The 15,236-nt window shown below is 28.1% G+C and overlaps 1 protein-coding gene across 1 annotated transcript; it reads right to left on the bottom strand.

Moving 5' to 3' along the window:
* Positions 1-8,526: 8,526 nt before the first annotated feature.
* Positions 8,527-13,910, bottom strand: LOC101495599 (SUMO-conjugating enzyme SCE1-like). The gene is made up of 5 exons (XM_004509059.4): positions 13,692-13,910; positions 13,490-13,573; positions 10,043-10,195; positions 9,821-9,934; positions 8,527-8,713 (listed from the first exon to the last, which is right to left on the bottom strand). Exons 1-5 carry the CDS (start codon positions 13,755-13,757, stop codon positions 8,651-8,653), a joined length of 480 nt encoding a protein of 159 aa, XP_004509116.1. The 5' UTR covers positions 13,758-13,910; the 3' UTR covers positions 8,527-8,650.
* Between the last annotated feature and the right edge of the window lie 1,326 nt (positions 13,911-15,236).

Raw genomic sequence — 15,236 nt, 5'->3', positions numbered from 1 at the left:
ATAAGCGTAGAGAAAGAGAAAATTAAAGGAATATATATATATATATATATATATATATATATATATATATATATATATATATTTGTCTTGTTTCTTATAGACATTTAAGAGTATTTTTTACAAGTTTAAATTATTCAGTGTATTATACTTTTCTTCAAATTTGTATCTACAAAATATTCAAAAGATACAGCGCTAATTAGGCAAAAATACAATTTAAAGCCTATAAACTTAGTCAAATCCTCCTTAGATTTTTTAAGTTTTTTCCCTCTCAATTTAGTCTTTTAAGTTATATCTCGTTTGCACCATTAACCTATATATTATATTAAATTCCACACGTGGTCTTTTAAATTTAACAATTTTATCGAATTACAATAATAAAATGTTAAGATCTAATTGAAACATCATAATGAGTTGATTGTTCAAACTTTTGCTAGCGGAGGAAGTTAATAACCTTGATTATGTGAATAAACCTTTATTACAAAGTTTTGAAGGCTAGACATGTGTTAAAATGGTTGTAGAGAAAATTAATAAAAGACAATTTATAACGTTTGATTAATATTTTCTGAAGGATTATTATGAGAGACAAATTATTACAGCATTTGGTAGAGTTTTTAATAATCAAATGTTTTTAATTGCACTAATCTTTGTTGAAAATGAAACAAGTAACTACCGGCGCAAATAAAATGTAACTTAAAGGACCAAATTGAGAGGGAGAAAACATATGCAAGAATTGAACTAAACTTAAAGGTTGATAAATGTATTTTTTTTCCTACTAATTATGAAATATAAATTTGTATTAATTGGTACTTGAAAGATAATCTTTTAACTAAATGATCAATGATAAATATTTGTCTCATGCATGATTTATACGATAAATTATAATTAGTGTACTATAATTTTATTCAATTCTTTATCTACAAGACATTCAAAATACACTACTAATGAAATACATAATCCTTAAGAGGTTAGATATTTTGTATTAGATATAATAAAGGTAGTAAGAGGTAGCTAGTTTGTTAAGTATTTACTAGCTATATTTTTGTATTAGAAAAAATAAAGTTAATTAGAGGTAGTTAGTAGTAGTTATTTTACTATGTCTAAACTAGCTCTATATAAAGAGTATTTAATGTATTCTTTTGATATTTTTTTAATCAATCAATATGAAATATTTTAAGAAATTTTATTTAGTATCAAAATCTCGAGCTTATTTTTGAAAGGAGATTTATTTTCAACTTTATAATCTTGTCTATTATAGCATGCTATGGTTGTCTTGGTTGTAATTAAAATGATACTATTGTGCCACAATTCACAACAATTACGAAGATTTTGATTTTGAATGAAAAGAAGAAAATTTCAGTGAAGAAGATGAAAAATTTCTTCACAATCTTTGTAGCAACAATCGAGCATTTTATGTATTCATTTGATATCTTTTTATCAAACAATATAAAATATTCTAAAAAAAAAAATTTATTTCAAATTCTTAAATTTATTTTCAATATAAAATTCATCTTCAACTCAATAATCCTATAATTTATAATAATATTTTTCATTTATAATTTATAAAAGATCATATTTTAACTAATTTGTCATTAAAAAAAAACATTTATCTTATATACAACATATTTTCATTAGAGAAAAGTCATTATGTCAACCATCTGAAAATGATGAGTTGGGTATATCAACTTATAATATTGCAACAAAGTTTTTGAGATCTTGTTTTCTAAAACATTACATGAGTTTTGTAAATCTGTTGTATGTTTTGTAATCTAAGCAACTTCGCTTCTATAATTATTATCATAAATATACTTTGTAGCATATAGTTTTTTTTTCTTTTAATAAGATTTGTGGCATATACTTAATCATAGAAATTTCTATCATTAATTTTATTGACGTTGATATCTTATATATACTTCTATTTACACACGCTGTCTACAGGAAATAAAAAAATCCTCTCCGTTTTTGTGTGTAGACATCTCTACCTTAATTTTTTTTTTTTCTCCTTTTATTTTATTGTAATAATTTTTAATGAATAGCAAGGATTTAAATGGGTTTTAATGTCACATGAGAGACAATACTTGTACATTCAGCTCAATATATAGTACATAGTCACAAAATGATAAATAATTTTTATATTAGAAGTTCAACTTCCACAGTGAGATGCTACATATTTTATTATCTATACTAATTATCAACAAAGTTCAAACTTAAAAAACTCTAGTATAGGTGTCTATCTATCAATCTATGATGTAAGACTCAAAACACATATGCACTCGGCTAATAAGTGGGGACACAATTACACAAACACAAAAAACAACCTTCCGGTAATGGAAGTTGGACGAGGCTATAGTTTAGGAACGTGTTTTCCTCATGTGGAAACAGCACCAACGAACTTCAGTTTCGTTTTCTTTCGTTCAATTATTTATAAGCCCAGGCCCACTCCCCCATCCCTTTCTCTCTCGACTGAGTTGGGTACCGTCAGGCCCACTGACTTTATTGTCCCCAACTTCCTCAGTTATATATCCAACCTAACTTTCTGTGAGAGACACAAGAAAATTTATAATTAGTAATCACAAGCTTATTATAATTAATTAAGAAACATATTGTTATTATAAAAATAAAAACGAGAACAGACTCTTTAGCTATATTTTGGTTTTGATAAGAAAGTGAGAAGATTATATATTTTTTTAACAAAGATAGTGAGAAGAAATAATTAAAGAAGCTAACACATTTTGAAATATAGAGAGGGATTAATGTAGTGACTAGAATTAGGAATGGAAGTAAGTTGGATATCACAAGACTTCTGTTAATTAGATTTCATATGTTTTAAAAATACAAGGCTCGAGTCGGGTGTGTTATCTCTACTCCATCTCAAAGTATGTAAAAAGATTTATAAGCTAAAAATAATTACATAGTTTATATATGATAAAACTTTAAAGTTTTTTTTAAGCAAAAAAAAAAAAGTGCAAATGCTTCGCTTGATATCACAATTATGTTAACATTCAAAGTCAATTATCTATTATTTACAATATTTTAAAATATTATTAAAAACAAAATAAAATAGAAAAATACTAAATTCATGGGAGCACTGTATCAAAACACAAGAAAACAATCTTAAAAAATACAAACTATTGTCTCGTTAAAAATCTTACTAGGAAAATCTTATGGAATAAAACTATGATGAAGAAAAGAAAAAGCGTGCACTAAATACCTACATAAATAAGCATCATTTATATTCAAGAAGAGCAATCTTGTTTCTACTGAAAAGATATGAAATAATAGTAGGAAAAATGTCCAACTGGTGAGTGTTAACAATGTGAAGTCTCAAATTAACAATCCACATTGATTACCTTCTCTAAAAATATGAGATAATAAATCTCATTCATTTAACCATCTCAAAACAATTAAATCATCTATTTCTAATAGACCAAGGAAATTGACTATGATTCTTGAAAACCATACTTGTCAATTGAGAACCAGATTCAATCCATAGAAAGTGTCACTCATTCTTGTAGTTTGTTTCAATAGCAATCATAATTTTCATAAGTTCAACATGCAATGCAATTGTAATCCTCAAATTCACATCGAAACAACCTAGGAAAATAGTATAATTGTCCCTAAATATGCCTCCACAAGCAGCAAAATCAGGACAGTCATAAACAACTCCATTAGTATTACATTTAATCTAATAATCTTTGGGAGGATGTCAAACCACTTCCTTGATGATAGGAGCCTTAGGAGGATGAGTTTTAACATGGAATGACTTGAGAATTTGAAATTTCTAGATAAAATTTAAGACGGCTAGAAGTGTTGTTGTTAGATAAAGATACATTGACAACAATTATGTTGATGACAATGTGAAAAAGAAGACTTTTGCTATTGAAGCGGGTTTGATTCCTACAATATTAAATAGTGTCTATAATAAAGATCATGTTTGACCAAAATAGCATCTATGCATTGGAGATCAGCATTTGCCACATATGAGAAGAAGATGTTGAACTAAACTACTATCAATTTGAGAATAAAAAAATATAGTCTAGCTAAAACCATATCCTAGTAGCAAATGGACATGATAGAAATAGAGGAGTCTTGGTCTCTATTGCACAATAACAAATCCCACATCTTAAAATAAAACTTTAAAGTTTGTCAAAACATAAACTTATAAACCGAAAGTCTTTTTTATAGGTCAAACATGGCTAAATATTTAGAAAGAATATATATTTATTAGTAATAAAAATATAATTATATGAATTAAAAAAATAAAAATAAAAATATTATAAAATTATTTATATTTATTTTAATAGGTTGGAAGCGACTTTTTAATTGGCATATGACCTTACATTTTTGTAGTTAAATATTGTTTTCATAAAGTCTTGACTTTATCTCTTAATGAAATTTAGCTAGTTTGAGGATTTCTTTTTTGTGATATAATTTGGTATGAGTTTAACGTAGGTTACACAACAAGGAAGAACTAAATAAAAGAAGTATGTTTTACTCTCTTCAGCACACAATCTCCTCCCAATAAACCTTCAAAGAAACCTGTATAAATTACGATTTTTTATTAATATAAGTATTAAAAAATACTTAGATCGGGCACCAAACACATTCCATGAAAATGTGGTGCCAAATTCTATACAATTTGGATTTGTTGTATTCACAAAATCAAAACATTAATATAGTATTTTGATCGAAATACAAAGATCAAGATTCAAATTCATTATTATAAATATAAAAATAAATTCTATATTTTTTAAAACAACAACGATACAAATATAGGATTCTCGGACTTCAGTGGAATTCAAATGGGTAATTTGGCAGTAAAGGAATGAATGTTGAACTGACCTTGCGTTTTCCTATAACAAGGTTTCTTTCCCTTAGAATTGAATAAAAGCTAACATATGTATGTCCCTACTTGCAATTGGTCACTTAGGATTCTCACAAAATGATAGAAGTATGTGCTTACACTTTTATTATTACTGTCAGGTGTTATTGTTAAATTAAATGTATATTTAAGTTTGAAAGAGGGTTGAGTTCTATTTATGGTGCCAATGAAAGGACAGCCAAATTAGATGTCTATAAAAATGATTTAAATGTATTAGATTTTGTTGTAGTATTTTATTGGTATAATATTTTTTACGGTTTCTTAATTTTAATTTAATTTTAAATAATAATTTCTTCTTTTTTTATTTGGTTTTTTATTTAATTTAAAGTAATAATTTGATAATTTATGTGTTAAAATATTAATGATGTTATCGGTCTTTTTACAGAAATTCAAAAAATTCATTAAATAATGCAAATTTGATCAAATTCATAATGCAAATTTCAAATAAATTAATATTTTCATTATTTATTTGATAAATTTGATGTTGTTGGAGATAGAAATATGAATTTATTTGAATATTTGAGTTATATATTTAAATTGGTAATAAATTTTATGGATTTTATTCGAAAATTTTAATTAATTTTATGAATTTCAGTAAAAAAAATATTGTTGATATTTTAAGACATAATTAAATTATTGCTTAAAATTAAATTAAATAAAATATTAAAATATTATCTAAAATTAAGTTAAGAAACCGCTTGATGAATTATGTCTATTTTATTTTATAATTGTAAGTATTCTTTTTTATTCAAAATTTGTACGTTTTTAGTCAATTAATAAGCTTCTAAAAAGTTCTACCAAAGAAAAAAATAAGCTTCTATAAATTAATTGCACAAACAACGTTTTTAGACTTGAAAAACCTAGGTGCCACCAATTTCTTTTCCCTCTTTTTAATTTTCATCCACCGAAAAGATATGATTTGGGTTACTTTTTTCTTTCAAATCACTTATATAATTTTTTTTTTCATTTTCTTTTATTTACATATGTAACTTATATGTATATTTAATTTTAATTTAATTATAATTTTAATTTCTCTATTTTTATTGATTTATAAAATTGACTTCTCTATTTTAAAATTCAATAATTTTGGTCTTTCTTTTGAATTTCTTTACTAAAAAATAGTTACGTGACATATTTTAAAAAATGTGACATATAATACGATAATGTTGAATGCTTAATGCTCATGGAATTGCAATTAAATCCTTTAAAAACTTTAATTTCCACTTCTAAAACTCTTCACTTGTGTAATTTAATTAAAAACATATAAATAATTATGCATTTAAATGGTTTTACGTCAAAAGATCGTATGTCGTGTCATTTAAATATGTCAAAACATTATTTTTTAGTTAAAAAGTATAAGGGATGAACTAAAATTGTTGAATTTTAAAAAAGGATACAAATTTTGCGAATTGGTGAAAATAAGAGGAGCAAAATTGCAATTAAGTCTTTAGTTTTTGTTTCGGGTTTTTCTATGATTTTGTCGCTTTAGTGCAGCGCTGTTTTAGTTTCAAGTCTTGGTGTAGTGTTTATTTGATTCAGATTAACATAATAGCTTTGATTCAATATGAAATTAGAAAATCAATAAATAGATCCAGAGACATGATTTTTTCTATACACTAATTATAATTGTATTATATTTGTAGACTTTGTCTTATTTGTAGAGAGACAATTTATCTTTTATGTTATTAATCTAGGTGTCGTGAGTTTGTTCGCACATCCATCACTTTTTATTTTAGTGACTTTTAATTTTTATTGTTATCGATTGATATATTCTACCGATTTAATTTATGAATGAGTGTAATTATTTTTCATCACAAAAATAAAATAAATAGTTGCAAAAAAAATTGTGATTTTTATTATTTTCTATAAATTACAACTTTAAATATTTACGGCTTGAATTTTATCAATAATTATAAAATTGTAAGGTCATCTATTATAAAAAAAAACATATTATAAAGAATAGTAATAATACTTTATCTATTGAGATAATAAAATAGTAATAAGGATTAAATATGTTTTTAGTCTCTATAAAATTTTAGCATTTTACTTTTAATTCTTATAAAATAAAAATGCAACTTTAATCCCTACAAAATTCTCCAATAATCAGTTTTAGTTCCTACAAAAGTGAAAAATGTTTAATTTTCCTTAAACTCTAAATAAATTTAATGACTTTTTACAAGCATGTTTGGAATGCTATAAAAATTTAATTTAATTAGAGTTTTGATCCCTCTATTATTATCAATTCACGGAATTGATAATTTTTATTTTAAAAGTTAACGGTTAACAGTTTTTGTGTCTTTCTCATATTTTCTAACTAAAAAATAATTTTATAGATTTTAAATGACGCAATATGCAATTTTATAATATATAATTATATATTATATTGTCGTATTATATTTCATGTTATTTAAAGCATGTCACATTGCTATTTTTTAATTAAAAAATTATATGAGTAGATCAAAATTCTCGACTTTTAAAATATGAAGATCAATTTCGTGAATCAGTATAAATGTAAAAAATTAAAAATAAAAGTAGCAAAAATATGAATATAAATTAAAGTTTAAGCTCATTTTTTTATGAACTTTTACATTATTGTAAATATATTTGAAAAGATTATTTAAAAATTATATTTTTATTTTATATAAACTGAAACTATAAGATTAAATTTTTATAGAATTAAATAATCAAAATCAAGTTTTCTTATTAAAAAAAATTGACTTTGTTGACCATTTTTTTTAAAGAAAAATATTGCTTAAGTTTAAGATCAGCTATTGTATAAGATTATAGTCCAAGTCCCAAGGTAAATAAAAAGCAAATAGTAAAAATGGAAGGAAAAAAAAAACAAGTTCAGGTCACTTTCGTTACCGAGGAAAAAGTTCTTAAGTTTGGCAAAACATAGAAAAGAGTAGCTTCGGATATTATTCTACATAAATAAATAACTTTTATATGGATCTGTTTTCTTTGTATTTTTTTTTATGTTGCTAATTAAGTATGATATTTATTTTGTTTTGTTTTTTCGTTTGATACAATATCTATTTTTATTCAGATTGATAAATTAATTTTTGATTTAAATTTAATAAATTTAATTAATAATTTCAGTATTTACAATTGTCGATTTAAATATATGATTTTGTTCACTTTAATTTTATTAAATTTATAGCCGTTTTTTTAATTTTAGTATGTTAATTTAATATTATAAATATATTTATAAATTTATCTTTTTTATTTTTAATAAATTTATATTTGTGTTATTCTGAATTAATAATAAATAATATCCACTAATCCTACCTCAGACAAAATATTGGTGATTGTGTTTTCTTTTTTTTAGTTTATTATCGCAAAGTATGTGGTATTCATAATTAAACCACTTCATCCAGATTTGAGAAGAAGCATAAATAGTGAACACATCGGTGTCTGCATATTATGCATGCCAAATGTTAATTTAATATTATAAATATATTTATAAATTTATCTTTTTTATTTTTAATAAATTTATATTTGTGTTATTCTGAATTAATAATAAATAATATCCACTAATCCTACCTCAGACAAAATATTGGTGATTGTGTTTTCTTTTTTTTAGTTTATTATCGCAAAGTATGTGGTATTCATAATTAAACCACTTCATCCAGATTTGAGAAGAAGCATAAATAGTGAACACATCGGTGTCTGCATATTATGCATGCCAATTATCACAGTAAAACAGTTTAAAAAGGAGAAAAGAGCAAACATCTACCATACTAACAATTGTTTCTTAAGTTTATAATAGCACTAGAGAAGAGGTGGGTACTGCTTCGCCTGTAGCCGGACCCTTCTCTTATACTCTGTTGTATCCTGCAAAAATTATAACAATGTAAAGACACTTTTAGTGGTACAAAATTTAAATCCCCACTTAATCGACCAAGAAATAAAGAGGTGGCTATAAAATGTTCCGTATCGAAACACAAGGGCTCAGGCACCTATTATTCATAATGCACCATGTTCAAGACCATGGTTGTCAAACTCGAGATCCCACCAAAGATCATTTGGGTATCGGAATATCGTAAATTGTGGGATCATAACACAGATCGTAAGATCCCACAAAAGAGATAAAATTACATAATTAATACTATAAATATATATATTAAATAAGTTATATTAAAATATTTATTTTAAGTTACATCAAAAATTATTTATTAAGTAATTTATACTATATATACAAACAATTTTCTTTTCTGTTTCATTTTTTTTAATTTACTAATACAGGTTATATAATGTTTTAAGTATTTTGAGTTCAGTTTAGATTAGTTTTTAAGTATTTTTTAGTTCAGTTTATTTACTAATACATGTCATATTATTTTTTAAGTATTTTGGGCAACGCTCTACAATTGCTTGGCCTATTTTGGTTTTATAACTGGTCCATTATGAGAAGAGTGTAGAAAGAAACCCTAAAATTGAAACTGAAACTTCATCTTCTCCAAAAGACAGCTTCTCTCACCGCCGCCCTACTGTATTTTTCAGCCTCACCCTTCTTTCTTTTTTGTTTCTTCTCGGCAAGTGAGGGTGCTGGATGGAAAACAGGGTCAGAAAATATTCCCCGTGAACCAGGTCTGATGGGTAAAAAAGTTCACCAACGGCACGAGAGAAGTGCACTGCTCTATGATCTTGCGATCTTCCACTGCGTTCCGGCCCTTCTGGCACAGTGGAGGCTGAACAACGCGTGAGATCTCACGGTCTAGCGCGCGCATTTGACAATCATGTTCAAGACACTATTCAAGCATGTGAGCACCAACAATCCTAATATCGCCAATCATCAGGAAAGAAGACTGATATATGGATCATGAACACTTAAAAAAGTATATTACTGTGTTGACCTATGCCTTGTTTCTAAACCAGACAAAAAACAGTTGGGTTTCTTGTCAAGCAAGTTCTGGTAGCCCACAAGAATTAATTATTAAGTACCTGGATAAATAGATGATAGCCTTCTGTCTGGGCAGGATCAGCAGGATTTGGCTGGTCAAGCAAATCTTGAATGCCCACAAGAATTTGCTTCACTGTTATGGCTGGTCTCCACCCCTACATGTAATAACAAACCTATAATCATTTTGTTTAGAATGTTAATTAAATCACACTATATGAATTAGTTTTAAGAAGTCGTGTAATTATTAAGAAAAATGTACTTACACTGTCTTCATTAAGTATAGACAAGCAAACTGTTCCTGATGGGTAAACATTAGGGTGGAAGAACCCTTGTGGGAATTTACACTTCGGAGGCTTGCTAGGATAGTCTTCACTAAAGTGTAGTGTAAGTGGGAAGTAGCCACCCTCCCAATCAGTCTGCAGAAAGTTATGTAAAATTAATATGATGAAAATTAGAGGATAAATATTCAACAAAAAAAAATGCTTAATTAATTCGCAAATTCAATCCTAGCAATGAAGACAGAGAACAATGTGAGATTCTTTTACAAAACTTTAATGGGTAACATATTTAAGTAATTTCTAAGCCTTGCATTTATCAAATGCAAATAAACCAAAGAAGCTGGTATTAAGAACTTTGACACGCATGAATCAAGGAAACCAGGTTGCTATTGACCGACAATAACCGGTTGTTAGTCATGTTTTCTTTTGTAATGCATTTGAGGCTTCTAAATCTCCAAACCCACCACAGGCCTGCCAAGATAAGGGTACAGGGTGTTATGAGGAACTGGTAAAGCAGTTTTTTACCCAGAGCAAAGGTTATGTGAAGCCAAAGCAGTCCTTAAAGATTAGAGAAAGGTGAATCTCAAGTGCAATGCAGGATAGTCTCCTCCCCCTGCATACATCTCAGACAGATGCTAGAAGTGGCCATTCCACGTTGATGCAGCATCTGAAGAGTGGAGATGGAATTGTGAGCAATAAGCCAAAAGAAAAACTTGAGGTTCTGGGGAGCTTGGACATTCCAAATCCAATTTAAAGAGGGATTCTGACCACCTATACCTGATCTCTGAAGCAACCACTTATAGCCAGAATTAGTAGTATAAATACCTGTCAGATTGCCTTGCCAAACAACACAATCCTGGACTGCATTGTTAAAATGAATAGGAACTGCACCGATAGCATTTTTAAACAAAGTTCATTTCATTACATGTAAATTATACAAAATACATTTAAACAATTAATTTTAGGGGATGATAAGGTTTATGAATTATAGAGGCATATTCCTCTCTTCTTGATAGTTTGATGCAATCAAACACTAGGTGAGATGACTTGGCTAGCTTCCTACATTGCATGGATAAAAGTACGATACTGGGATTATTAAAAAAACAAACTACTGGATGTTAACATAAATTTGACTTGAAATCACTTGATTATATAAAAGATATTAATCACAATTTTGCTTTATCAAGAAGAAAACAAGAAAGACAAAACTAAGGCCTAACAAAGGCAACTTCTAAGGCATCCACCAATAAGAGGTGAGACATAGCAGGGCACGAGCTCCAAAGCTGCATAAATAATGGTATCCACAGAAGAAATTGTTTTGGCAAGCCAATCGGCGCAGAAGTTTCCTTCCATCAAGGAGTCAATGACAACAACACAGACCAAAACTTAGACATACAAGAACGGATGCTAGTAATCAAAGGAGCATAGATATTAATCACAAATAAGTATAACATATAATTAAAAACAATATTTTTCATAATTTACCACTCCCTCAGTTACTTTTTAAGTGTCATTTTAAAAGCTCATAGTATCAACTATTATCAGTCAAAGTTATCTTTGGCTATATATTGTAGAGAGAGAATTATGTGAAGTGAGATAATATACATAAATATCCGTCATGCCATTGCAGAATGGAAGCTCCATGGTTGCCATTTAATAACACTGATCTACCTAAAATTTGATATGTACTTGGTACTTGCCCACGAGTACCCAGCGAGATATGAGTCCGGTATAGGTATGAGGACGACGTGAATTTTGGTTTCGTAGCTAACAATTTTCTATCATACCAGACCTGATTTTGTTAGCATTGACCATTTTTGCCCAAAAAACCTGAAATTTCTAATTCCTCAGTGGATAATTAAATGCTAATTTCAATCGATGAGTGTAATCAAAGAATACGCAGGGTTGGGGCCTTTTGATGATTGGGGAACTACTAAGCCTTCGGTAAGAACTAAGAAACATGCCTCTGGTGCCCGTGCCTTGAGCATACCTTTCAAGTTTTCAACACATAATTGTAAGACCCAAAACAAAATTTCTCAGCCAGAACAATGTGACTAAATACTAAAGAGGAAAAATAGTCAGAACGCCAAAAACTAACTGGCTGTCAGTTTCTCAGACTCTTCACAGCAAGAAACCTTTAACATTTACAACTATGAGGAATGTTATGCTTAATAAATGGTTAATTAATAAGCCCAGTTATTAAAATGGTTAAACTTTTTACTGTTTTCCTTTTTGCAAAACACCTTAGAAATAATTTACCCACTGTCTCTAATCTGAGCATCAAACTGTCAAATTTTTAACTGGATGAATTAAAGGTTATAGACAAAAGGACGTCGAAAGAGAGATATTGGCACATAATACAGCAGTACAAGGATGAGCAGACGAAAAACCGTGTCCATTACAGTCAGGGTCAATAAGTGTTGAGTTTAACACAAATTCCTAATACCTATTTTCATATTTTATAAACAAAATCATATCTTGCAATCAATATTAAGACATGTGAAGAATATGTGATAAGTATGAAAAATAATTCAGAAATACGGAAGATGCGAGAGAGAATTTTTTTAGTGATAAACTAGTGTAGTGAAGTCATAACATAGAAAGAAAAATGATTGTCAAGCAAGTTCTTGTGGATTATAAGTATTTCAATTGGAGAACTGTCTCTTAAGATGCTACACATTGAATAACTGAAAACGACCCAGTAAAAATATCCTGACAATGGTGATTAGTTTTGAACAGGGTTATACTAAACTGTCGGCGACTTTAACATGAACTTGACTGCAATTCTCCACAACATCAATGATTGCGAGACAACTGCAATTTAAAACCTTGGTTATGAAAAAGAGGACATTCAAAATATTCCCAGACATTATATATTTGGATAGTAGTCTCTTCTCTTCCCATCCATGAATGCATGCATTATGTTCAGGCAACTAACTTATAAAGCAAGTGACTGGACTGCAAGCAATACTACAAGTACTTGTGCGCCAACAAGTGTGAAAGGGAAAGATGTAGCACCGACACTTCAAATTGAAAACATATCTCGTGCTCGATAGCCTACCATCTGACACCATCACACAAATGGTTACATTTAATCACTTTCGTCTTCTCAAATTAGAACCTAGTGCCGTCTTTAGTGTCCTTGTCAGTGTTTCATTGGTGTGGTGTAGGTGCTTAATAACTATCCCCCGACCTTACCCCCCCACACACAAGTAACCAAATCTAAAATCACAGAAAGAAATACCCAATTTTCACACAACAACTTCCGCAATTTATAAAATAAAAAAAATAAAAATAAAAAACTAAAAAGAGAATGGTAATACTCTATCCCCACACCACCCCCAAAACCAAGCAAAAAAAATTAATTTTCAAAAAATACTTGGGAATTTCACTCATAATCAGCAAAACATTAACGGACGAAAAATAACGCACCCCAGATTTTCCAGGAATAGTGCAATGCCAAATCATCAAATTCACAGAACCATCAGGCAGTGTCTCTGGCTTCGCAACAAAACCCTAAATCACAAAAGAAGAGAACAAAAAAAACGAAACCAATTAAAATCAAACAATTCCATCAAAGAGGAAACGATTCAGAAAATAACCACAAAGGAGTTGAAGTAGTTATAGTACGAACATGAGGATGATTCTTCCGCCATGACTTGCGCTCCTCAGTAAGGCGTCCACGAGCAATACCAGACATGGTGCGCGGTGTGTATTACTCTTCCGAGTCACGAATTTCACTCGCTCCGAGTCGAGTCAGTGGTTCCGCGTTGGACGGGAACGAAACACTATCGTTCTTTTCTTTGTTCCTCTTTTCGTTGTTGTGCAAATGAAGCTGCTTCTATTCTAAGAATTGATGCTACTATAGAACGTACGGTCCTGATTTGATTATCGATTGTCACCAATTGTGGTTCGATGTTTTATTTATTTTTCAAATAAATTTTTAATTCTTATAAAATTTTAAATTTTATATACAAAACTTTATCAATTTTAAATCAATATGTTTTGAATTTTTTATAATTTTCACAACATATCTGGTGATTTTTTATAAAAATCATTATTTTTAATAAATAATAAATTAAATATAAATTTTTAATCATTTAATATTTAATAAAAAAAAATCAAATTTTATAAAATATTTTTTATAATAACTTATAAATAAAAATAAAATCATTTATAAAATATTAAAATACTTAAAGTTAATAAAAAACTATAAACTAAAAATAAAATTATAAAACTTTATTGAGACTAAAGATTTATTTTAATATTTTTTTATCAATTTATGCGGCTACGTATGCAAACCGGCAAAGTCAATGTATGTTATGTTATTCCTATGAGATTTTCTTTTCCTAAGCTCGCGTAAGAATCACGCCGCCGTAGCCATCACGCATTCACGTGACCAACTAATATGCCATTTTCTTTTTCCAAAAAATGACTAAAACCTAAATTTGAAATGTCAATACAGAAATTTGGGATCAAATTATTTTTTTACTTAAAAAATATCGTATTTTTTATTCCCAAAATGAAAAATTAAATCCATCATTTCACATAAATTTGGTTTAATTTTGAGAATACTTGGGATGAGAAAAGAAATGTGGGTTAATTTTGTTGGAAAATTTTCAATCCATGTTTTCTATCAACAAAATTTTTAAGTCATTTAACGTAAGGTGTTGGTTTTGGTTTGGAGTTCCCTTTTTTTCCTTATTGGTTGATAGGTGAACTGTGTACTAGGCTTACGCATACAAGAATAAAGGAAGATGGACTCATTGGGCTTTTATTGTTGTTTTCAGGCCGTTTATGCTTGGCTATATAAATATGTTTGACCCAAAAAAATATATATGACTAGAAAACAGTCTATATATATATATATATATATATATATATATATATATATATATATATATATATATATATATATATATATATATATATATATATGGTGAGTGAAGATCAATAAAAAATAATAATGATAGTGAGATACACATAATAGTGGAATCTACTATTTATATCTCTCCAAATGAATTATATATTGAGACTTGAGAGACAAAAATATAGAGAATCTCTGCTCATATATAGTAAACACAAAAGATAATGAAAGTTTCAAACAAAAAGAAATGGTCAGTATACTAAGACTTGACCTGGCCAAAAAAAAACTAAAAATCATTTATTTGAAATTGTC

Source organism: Cicer arietinum, chromosome 7 (assembly GCF_000331145.2).
Source record: "Cicer arietinum cultivar CDC Frontier isolate Library 1 chromosome 7, Cicar.CDCFrontier_v2.0, whole genome shotgun sequence".
Lineage (NCBI taxonomy): Eukaryota > Viridiplantae > Streptophyta > Magnoliopsida > Fabales > Fabaceae > Cicer > Cicer arietinum.
The sequence above is the reverse complement of the archived record's forward strand: the minus strand, read 5'-3'. Positions and strand labels throughout refer to the sequence as shown.

Excerpts from the sequence above, each read along its gene's own strand:
- LOC101495599 (XM_004509059.4), bottom strand. The coding sequence starts at position 13,757 with ATGTCTGGTATTGCTCGTGGACGCCTTACTGAGGAGCGCAAGTCATGG. Across the intron at positions 13,574-13,691 it reads GGCGGAAGAATCATCCTCAT|GGTTTTGTTGCGAAGCCAGA; the intron begins GTTCGTACTATA and ends TTTGTGATTTAG. Across the intron at positions 10,196-13,489 it reads CTATTCCTGGAAAATCTGGG|ACTGATTGGGAGGGTGGCTA; the intron begins GTGCGTTATTTT and ends AACTTTCTGCAG.